The following is a 10,224-nucleotide window of genomic DNA, read 5'->3' on the forward strand; positions in this document are numbered from 1 at the left end:
TGTTAATGAACGTTGATCTCCCAGCCAGCGTTAAAACTCTCCCTCCGCCTCTTCCCAGAGCATCCCAGAGCTCCGGGCGGCCTCGGCAGGGATTGGTTTGGTTTGCTTAGAAATGTCTTTGTGTCTGTTTGAAACGGTGTTTAAAAGAAGTCACCCTTCCACAGCGTGTCCTCCTGGCATTGTCCCACCAGAGAAGAGACCCCCCGAGCCCCCCGGACCGCCGCCGCCTCCTCCTGTGCCCGAAGGGGATCTCTCCGGCGCAGCCCAGGAGTTGAACCCGGCCGTGACGGCTGCGCTGCTCCAGCTCCTTTCCCAGCCAGACCCGGAGCCGCTCGGCCACGCCACGCAGGAGCCCCCGGCCCCTCGAGCCCCGGACTACGGCCGCTCCCACCCCTCCAGGACTTACAGCACCGACAGCTCCGAGGGGGGATTCGGTGCCGAGGAGCTGAATCCGGGCCAGACTCTGCTAGAACCTTCTGCCCAACCCCTGGGGAAAAGCAGGACCTTCTTGGGCTCCGTGAGCCACCTCGGGGAGAGCAGCAACTACCAGGGCACGGGCTCCATGCAGTTCCCGGGGGACCAGGACCTGCGCTTCGCCAGAGTCCCCGTCACCATCCACTCGCTCGGGCAATCCTTCACCAAATCCGAGGGGAGCGGCAACAACAACGCGCTGGTACATCCAGAGGCCAAAATCCAGAGTTACGGCGAGTTGGGGCCGGGAACAGCCGGTTCCAGTGGGGCAGGAACAGGTCACAGCTGGGGTGCCCCAACCCAGGCGCCGTCTTCCTATGGGAAGACATTCCGAGGGCCTGGCAGAGTGCCTCCGCGGGGGGGCCGGGGCCGGGGGGTTCCCTACTGAGATTCCCGGGATCCCCCCTCGCCTCTCTCCTCCTTTAGCCACAGGACTTGATTTTTTTTTTTTTTTCCAATTTTTTTCTTCTTTTTTTTTTTTTTTTTTTTTTTTTTAATTTTTTTGGCCAGAGCAAGGTCTCGTCCGCATTTCAGCTGCTGCAGAGCTCCCCGTGCATCCCTCCCTTGCTCGGGAGCTGCCAGAGGGTCCCCACTGGCCTCCCGTGCTTGGTTAGTGACAAAAATAATCCAAATCCCGCAGGAGAACTGAGCCAGGAGAGGGGAGGATTGATGGAAAGGTAGGAATGGAAGGAAGAAGGAATTAAAATGCTGTTTTCCCAAGCTGGGCACCAGAGTTTGCTGGCGGGTCAGGGAGGGCTGGGGAGAGGCTGCTTCCCAAAGCGTTTCTTTTTGTTGTTGTTTTGTTTGTTTTCCCCATTTCCTTAAGAAAGAAAAAAAAAAAAAGGAAAGAAAAAAACAAATTAAAAGGGGAATTTATTGATGCAGAGGCACCTGGATGGGTTATCCCAGCAGTGGGGACCTGGGATGTGACACTGGTTGTGTTCAATTTATCCAATGTTGCTTTCTTTCTATGAAGCATCCGATTTTCCCTCTCCTCCGGGGCCAGTCCTGTCTGCTGTGACAGCAGCCTTAGCACGTTGATTTTTGGGAAGGGTCTCTGGGTGTTGCATCCCTCCTGCAGTAACTTTGCAGTGGGAATTGTCTTTTTTTAAATTTTATTTTGGTCTTTTGTTTAATTTTTTTTTTTCCTAAGAGCCGAGGAGAACACCTCCCTGAAAAAACAGGGATTTCTGTCATTTGTAACTTCCAGAACACTTAAAGAATTTAAAAAAAGGAAACAAAAATCCCAACATCTGGTGGGATTTGCCACCAGATGGGAGTGATTTGTCCCCGGAATCCTGGGCTGGTGCTGCCTATCCTGCCGGGGTCGCTCGCATCTCAGCCCTTTGAGGTTTTCCAGGTGTTCCTGTGTCATTTCCATGAGCATATTTCTATTTTTGGTGTTGTCAAGGAAGTATTTACGATGGATTTTCTCCTCCCACAGACCCTTGCGCTGTTCATTTCAATGAGACTTAAAAAGAGATGAATAAAACAAAGGTACCTATTTATCAGCTTTTTTTTTTTTCCCCCTGAGTAGGCCTTTCCTATGGAAAACACTTAATTTTAGAGCCGACAGTTCTGGAGTGTTAAAGGGGAGGGGAATTTTGGGGTGGGCCAAGAGACCTTCTTGCTACTAACAGGATTTAATTTCTTTTTATACAGAGAGATAAATTTAAATAAATGCACCTGAATTAGGTGATGCTTCTCTACCTGGGGAGATCCTGCCTTACCCAGCTTTGCCGTGGGAGGAAGGAAGGGAGAGAAATTAAATATATAAATATATTTTTTACTTTTATTTGCTGGTGATGTGCAGGGACCGGCGGCTCCCAGCGCTGAGGAGCGACGCTGTTCGCAGAATTCCCACTGGAAATTTGTAGGATTTGGGATGGTTTTTTTTCGTTGGTTTGTTTGTTATTTTTTTGGGTTTTTTTGGTTATTTTTTTTAGCTTAGTTCATGCCTGATGTGCAGAGAGATAAAAAGAGAAGTTCTGTGAGACACAGAGTGCACTGAACCCACCGAGGGGCTTCAGAGAGGTTTAATTTCCCTATTTTCCCTTTTCCCAGCACCAGCTCCAGGCTGCCATGGAGCTGCTGCTGCTGCTGTTCCTTTTCTTCCCAGTCCCATCCGCTTTGGAAGGAAAAAAGTCTCGTTCCTGTGCTGAATCCTCTTAGGAAGCCGATGCCTATTTATTGTCTTTCCAAACTGGCACATTCCCAGGAACGCTGCCGGGAACGAGCTGTCCTCGACCTCCTGCTCCTCGTGCCGGTGTCATCCCGGCTTTGGGGCCCATTTTGGGGTGGTTGGTCCCAGTTTAGGGGTCCTCAGTCCCAGTTTAGGGGTCCTCAGTCCCAGTTTAGGGTGGCCTCTCCCAGCTGGGTCTCCCCGAGGCCGCTCTGGCTCTGCTCCATCTCTTCCAGCAGGGCTGGGAAGGGGCCGAGGGCCCGGCAGTGGCTGCGGGGGCTCCTGTCCCACTCCAGCCAGGGATGGGCACTCCAGGCATCTGTTCCCTGCTCCGGTGTGGCCGGTGGCAGCTGCCAGCTGTCCCCACGGGCCCTCGGGGCTCCTGTGGAAGGTGGTTCTGCCATTCCCTTCTCCCAGCTCCAACCACTCGGGGGAGGGACCTGTTATTCCACTCCCAGTGGCTTTTCCTAACTGGTCCCAGCACGAGCCTTTCAATCCCTGCCAGGGTCAAGGGGGCACACGGGGCCTGGGGGGGCCCAGCCTGGCCAGGTCCTGGGGGGCTGTGGGGCCACTCCTGGCTTCCAGCACCTCTCATTCTTTTATTTCCCTCCCTTTTTTTTTAAATTTTATTTTAAATGTTACCTTTTTTCCAACGCTCTGCACAAAGAAGACAAAAGGATTCACGGGGTTGGGTGGGATTTGTGCATTTGGAAGGATTGAAGCCGGTGCAGTTACGGACATGGGGGCGAGGGCAGCTCCCCCCTCCTTCCCCCCATCCTAGCTCTGGGTTTGATCCCAAACTCTCCCCCTGTAGCAGTTCCCAGCAGAGAAGCCTCTGGTCAGACTCTTACTGTACCTCTCCCGAGTTTCCTTTGGAGACCGAGCGCGCCTTTTTTCGGTTGTACCTTTGTCTCTGTACAGATATTTTGTAATATATTAAAATTTTTTTCTTTTCAGTTTATAAAAATGGAGAAGTGGAGATTGGAAAAATTAAATATTTCCTGTTACTGTATCTTGGTTGCCTTTTGCTCCGTTGCTTCCCCGTAGCCTTTGGAATCACATGATAACTTGTGTTTTCCTTGGAAAGCCTTTTATTCCCTCCTGGTGAGAGGGCTGGGATTTGGCATTGCCAGCCTCTACAAGCCCCAAATTCCACTCTCTAATTAAGCTCCAAGCCATCATTAGCCCATGGGCTTCCCCCCACTTGGAGGAGTGTTGGTGGGAGATGCCCGAGCTGGAGCATGGGGTGGTTTGGTTAAGGTGGGAGTAGGAAACCCAGAGCTGACGGGAAGGGGGGAGAGGGGACGGTGCTGCAGGAATGAGAAAGGGAAGGATTGAGGTTGAGGTTTGACTCCAGCCCTGCTCCTGGCAGCCCTTTGGGCACTGGAGAGGACCCCAGGGTGCCTGGAGGGGATGGATTGTGCTCCAGCCCTGAGCCATGAGGGCAGGGGATGGTGGGAGCTGTGCCTGTGTTGTCCGTCCATCCCTCCATCCTTCCATCCATCTCCTTCCTCCACAGAAACCCCTCCATGCCATTTCTCTGCTGCTCCCAACCCCATCCTGGCTCCTGAAGGACTCGGGAGGGTTTGTCCCAGTCCCCGTGGGCCGGGCAGGAATTTGGCTGGTGGGAGCCGTGTGGGCCGGAGCTGTGTCCCGGCACTGCCTCCTTCCTGCTCGGCTGAGGCTCGGACAGACCTTCCCTGAGCTTCGGGGGAGCTGGAGGGGCTGTGGGCGCTGAGGGTCCCCCGGCCGTGTCCGTGCCTCAACCCCAGCAGAGCCCGGCCGCCGTCTCCCGTTCCAGCCCCGGCTTTCTCGCTCTCCCTTCGCCTGGTTCCGATCCCGGCGCTGACACGTCTTAAAATATATCCCTGTGCAGATGGTGGGGGGGTGGCGGCGGCGCCGGGCGCTTCCCGGTGCCGGGGAAAGCAGGAGCGAGCCCCCAGCGCCCACCCGGCCTCCCCTGATTTATGGATGGGGCAGCTGGGCCCCGTGCACTCGGCTGGATCCCTAATCCAGCCTCCTGGTCCCTGCCCGCGGCTCCGCCGGGCTCCGGGGCCTCACCCGGCGCGGCAGAAGGGACGCGATGCCACCCCGAGCTTCCTCACATCCCACCTTCCCTTCCCGCTGCCGGCAGACAAAGCCCCACGTGGCCCCGGCTCCTGCGGCATCCCGATCCAAAGGTGACCAGGCCGTTTTATCCCATTTAATTTATTTTGGCATTGAACTTCCTCGGCAGCAGCTGCCGTGCCAAATGGCCGGGGGGCTGCGCGGAGCCGGCGCTGTAAATCTCCGCCGTTCGGCTCTTCCCGCTTGGATTATGCTCGTTGAAGCCGCGGCTGCTCCATCCCGACATTCCTGGCTGCTCCATCCCACCGTTCCCGGCTCCATCACCTCGAAATGTGGGATCTGGCACAGCTCTCCTTCCTCCTCATCCCCGCAATGCTCTTACGGCGTCGGGGTTGCGGTGGTGGCACCGGCTGGCATCGGCTTCCGGAGTATCCCGGTGCTCCCCAGGCACGGCCCTTGGAGCCCAGCGCCTGCTCCGGGAACGGGGATGGAGATGGAATGCGGAGGAGGAGGAGGAGGAGGAAGGGGCCTTCCCATGGAGCAGATCACCGCGGGACGCGCGGATCCCACGGGATCCCGCCGGAATCTCCACCTGGAGCAGGCGTCGCACCTCCCGGGTGGATGTCCCGGCGCACAGGCGTGACACAGCGGGGTGTGCACACACCTGGGCTGGCACACGCGTGTTCACGCGTGGCCGGGGGGGGTGACTGTCACCAGGTGTCGCTCTCGGCACGGCCACCACCTCCCACCGCGTCCCCGTCCTCCTCCTCCTCCTCCTCTCCGGCTATATTTGTCCTTCCAGCTGCTCCGGCTGTCGGCATTAAAGGTTTTTCATCCAATTTAGACGTTTCCTTCCAAAAATCCGTTCACACCTTTCCCTGGCATTTGGAAGGGGGGAAGAAGAAAAGGAGGGAGAAAGATAAAACCACCCAAAAAAACCCCATGGAGGTGTTGGAGGCTGCGGATGGGGGATGGAGGAGGTGTTTGGGTTGGGTTTTGGGGGGAAGGATAGGGGTGTGAGCCCCCCCAGTATTATCCATCCCATGGCATCCCGAATTTTCCACCCTACGGGATCAACATGCCGCATCTTGAGGGCACGGGTGGGTTTTTGGGGGGCGGCACAGGCGGTTCGGCGGGCCTGGATGGAGTGGGGATTCCTCGGGCAGGGTCTGGGGGGGATGGCAGGGGGGTGGCACAGTCCCTGTGCCATGGGGCCACCTGGCCCCGTCCCCTCGCACCGGCAGCTTGATTAAAACAGCGGCGCGGGCGGTGGTACAGCTGGTGCCTCCTGCCAGCACCCGGAGCGGGAAGCGCCCGCCATTAGCGGCTCCAATTAACGGGAACGCGGAGCCGCCGCGGCCCGGGGGTTCCCCAGCCCCGAGTGCCCCCCGGTGCCACCTCCCAGGGACGCTGCAGCCGGGCTGGCACCGCCCGCCCCGTGTCCCAGTCCCCGCGCCGAGGCGGTGGCAGTGCCAGCTCTCCCGTGCCATCCCGCCGAGCCAGGGCTGAGCACGGCCTCGATTTTGGGGACATTTCCCTCGCGGCCGCCGTGCCCGCTGCCACCACGTCCCACCTGACGATCCCGGCCTGTGGGAGCGGGACGGGCGGGGTGACCCCACCCCAGCACCCCAGAGACCGCGGCGGGCACCCGGATGGGGACAGGGCCCTGCCGTGCCCGCGGTGGCAGCGGGGACAGGACCTGGCACCGCACCCGGGGCGGGCACATCGCCCTCCCCGCTGCCACGGGCGCAGCTGAGCCAAGGCGCGGGGGGGCTGTGCCTGCACGCTTTCACCTGCCATTTAATTGGATGTATTTTTAATTAATGGCGCCTCTGGGACCAACATGAGACAACATGATCTCTGAATAGGGGCAGGGGAGGAATTGGGGCCGCGGGAGGATTGGGCCGCCGGGTGCCCTTACGCGCCAAACGCTGCCATCAATCACCCCCTACTTTTCGGCTCTGGACTTTTGGCTGGGGCTCAAGGCGGGCGCCGGGGCCACCCCCCGCTGCCGCCTGGCACTCGTGTGACGAGCGGCACGTCCTCAGCCGCGGATGGTGATGGTGGTGGCGGAGGCAGAGCCGCTCGCCGCCGCTTTTGCCAGCAAATCCTGCCCCAAATCTGCTCTTGGGGGCATCTGTGGGTCACGAAGGGCACTTAGGGGGCTCCCAACCCCTCTGCTCCCCCCTATCACGAGGGCTCTCGGTGTTCCCATGCCCCCATCGTTGTTTTGTCCCTCCCACCTGGCTCTGGGGAGGGGACACAGCTGGGTCTGGCGTGTTCCCCCCACCTTCTGGCACAGCCCTGGGGGGGACCCGGCCGGGCGGTGGTGCCGGGGCAGCTGCCCACCCCCGCGAGGGCCGGGGGGGCTCGCCCGTGGCAGGTGCCGCGGCGCAATGTAGGGCAGCATTAATATTTAGTGGCACTGGGGGGGTGGCACAGCTGCCTCCTGCGCTGGAATGCAGGCGGCAGCCAGCGGGGACAGCGGCCACCACTGCCACCACACCCCCTCGGCCACCACGGCCACCAAACCCCCTTGGCCACCACGGCCCCCGTTGCCCCACGCACCCCCAACCTGCCCAGAGAAACGGGGGGCACATCACAGGGGGGCACAGCCCCCACAGATCCCAGCTCTTGGCACGTGGGAGGTGGAAATGTGGTGGCCAAACTCCAGGCCCTTGAAGCCACCGGTAATGTGTGGGGGGATGGGGAGATGCTGGGGGTCCCAGCCTGTCTGTGCCGTGGCCCTGGGCCAGCTCCCCAGTGCTGGGACAACCGTGGTGTCAGGGTGATGGCGGCACATGGTGGCCTTGGCGTTTTCTAGGGAAGTGTGGTGTCACCAGATCCTGGCCCCGTGCCCTGTGACACTGGGGACAGCGGCCATGGCTGGAGGGGTTGGACCCTCCTTGTCTGGCACCCCCGGATGCTCTGCTGGGAGGAGATGAGGCCTTGACACCGGCCTTGATTCCTGGTGAGTGGTGGTGGGGTGTGAGACCCTCACCATGGCCAGACCCTCACCACAGCCAGACCCTCACCATGGCCAGACCCTCACCACAGCAGGTCCTTCACCACGACCAGACCCTTACCACGGCAGCTCCTTCACCCTAGCCAGATCTTCGCTGTGCCCAAACCCTCAGCATGGCTGGGCCATCACCGCAGCCAGACCCTCACCGTGACCAGGCCGTCACCCTGACCAGACCCTTGCCATAGCTGAACCCTCACCACGGCCGGACCCTCACCACAGCCAGGCCCTCACCACGGCCAGCCCCTGCCCATGCCCGGCCCCGCCCCGGCCGGACCCTCGCGGTGCCCGGGCGGTGCGGGCGCGGTGCGGGCGCGGTGCGGGCGCGGTGCGGGCGGTTGATTAGCGTGATTCCGGCATTGTGATGCAGAGGCGGTCGGGGCACCAGCTGCTCCTGCCCGGGTGTTTATTGTTACCTAGAGACGCCCCTGGCTCCCGCCCAGCTCCCCCCAGCCCCGCACGATGCAAAATTTATAGCGCGGCGGGTCCCGCGTTAACTCTCTGCCTCCCGGGCGGGGGGCGGCGGGGGAGGCTGCGGGAGCCCACCGGGATGGGCACGGGCGGGGGGCAGTGGCTGGGATGGGACAGGCGACGCCACGACGGGCGGTGTCACATCGGGTGATGCCAGGCTGCACCGTGCCGTATCATGTCATGCCGCCGTGCCGTGCCATGCAGTGCCGTGCCACCGGAGCCCCAGGCCTGCAGCACAGCATTCCCTGCGGAGCCCGTATCCATGGCACGGCTAATCCTCCGGCCGGGCAGGGAGCCAGCCCGTCCCCGGTGCCCGCCTGCTGCCAGCCCGGCTGCTGGAGAGGACACGGCCCCGGCCGTCCCCTGCCCCGGCCGGGAGGTGCCAGCCCAGCGCTGGGGGTCCCTGGGGGCTCAGCGCTAGCCTGGCCACTCCAGCCCTGCTGAAACGGCCGGTCAGGGGCACGAGAGGGTCCCCACATGTCCCAGAATGTCACCAGGTGGGCAGAGGGGACACAGCCGGGGGAGATGCCGGGCGCTGAGGGGCAGGACGGGCTCTCACCGCGGGCATCCGCTCGGTGCCACGTGTCCTCCTCCTTTCCGCTACCATGGCGTGGCACAGCACGGCACAGCCTGGCAGGGAACGGCTCAGCACGGCTCCGTGCTGCATGGGATGGCACAGCCCGGAACGGCACCGCGCAGGAGGTGCCATCTGCCCTCGCGTGACCCTGACCGCGGCCACTCCCTCCATGTCCCCGGCCAGCCCTGGTGACACCGGTGTCCCCGTCACCTGCCCCCAACCCCAGCCAAGCACCGCCACACCGGGGGCCACCGGGAGCCGGGACCCCGCCGTGTCCCCCCGCCGTGTCCCCCCGCCACAGCTCCCGCTCCCCCCCCTCCGCTCCCTCCACCTCTCAGCAAGTTTTTTATGTGATTACAGGCACTGCATGGTAATTAGTGCTAAACTCATTTGCACAACTACAGTTAATTGGCTACAACAATTAATTAATGTGTTGGAAATTTGGCACTGGAAAAAAAAAAAAGAGAAAAGAAAAAAAAAGTTTGTCATCAGAGGGGAAGAAGGGGGGAGGTGGGGGGGCTGCACCCACCTGCACCCACCTGCAGCCCTGGTTCTTCCCCAAAGTTTCCCCCAGAGCTGCAGCTCCTGCCCTGCTCTGCGCCTCGTTTTCTTTTCTTTCCTTCTTTTTCGTCTTTTCCCCTTTTTATTTGTTCCTTTTTTATTCCCCCCCCCCCTTTTTTCCTGTTTTCCTGCTTTCTTTCACCCCTTTTCCCTTTTTTTTTTTTTTTTTTTGCAACTTAAGCAAACTCATTTCCCTGATAAAATACAGCATGACTAATGACTGAAGCATGTAAAAATCATTGGGAAAATGTCCTTGGAAGACGAATGCATTTTCAGCAGAATAATTAACTTAATTAACAAATTCACATGCATATTCATCAGGCTATTAATGTCTTCTCAGCTCAGCTTGACGAACATTGCGGTAATAACCATCTCATTTGCATATTGCATTCTACTGCTATCCAAAAAAAAAAAAAAAGGAAAAAAAAAAATGGAAAAAAAAAAGAAATAGGGAAAGAGGTGGATGCACACGCGTGTGCTCCGCGCGGCGCTCCCGGGGGACGGGTGGTGGGTGGGGTGTGTGTCCCGGGGAGGGTCCGGGCCTCGTGTGCCGGGGTCCGCGTGCCGGCGTGGAGCGCAGCGGCGGGAGGCGCGAGGCCACGGCGCCGTGCCGGTACCCGCCGCTCCCGGCCCCGGCATCTGCGGCAGGCGGCGCGGAGCGGGCGCGGAGGGGGAGAAGGACCCGTAGCAGCTGTCGGCCTAATTCGGCAAACGTGCTGCTCGTGGGCGGCTTAGAAAAACAGATTAGGCGCCTGCGACAGGCACTGATTCCTGACATACGCTCGGGGTCTGCGTCTTCATCGGTGGAGAGTGGAGGAGGGAGGGTGAGGAGGGTGGTGGGGCGGTGGGGAGGGTGGGGGGGGTGGGGGTGAA

General features: G+C 60.1%; 1 protein-coding gene across 1 annotated transcript in view; it reads left to right on the plus strand.

The window, feature by feature from the left end:
• CDK12 (cyclin dependent kinase 12) overlaps positions 1-3,665 on the plus strand; it is a 28,459-nt gene extending 24,794 nt beyond the window's left edge. The window contains exon 14 of the mRNA XM_068996642.1: positions 165-3,665. Coding sequence (XP_068852743.1) covers positions 165-859 — 695 coding nt within the window. The 3' untranslated portion in view covers positions 860-3,665. The remainder of the gene's footprint in view (positions 1-164) is intronic.
• Positions 3,666-10,224: the final 6,559 nt, after the last annotated feature.

This window comes from Aphelocoma coerulescens, chromosome 27 (assembly GCF_041296385.1).
Source record: "Aphelocoma coerulescens isolate FSJ_1873_10779 chromosome 27, UR_Acoe_1.0, whole genome shotgun sequence".
NCBI classification, from domain to species: Eukaryota; Metazoa; Chordata; class Aves; order Passeriformes; family Corvidae; genus Aphelocoma; species Aphelocoma coerulescens.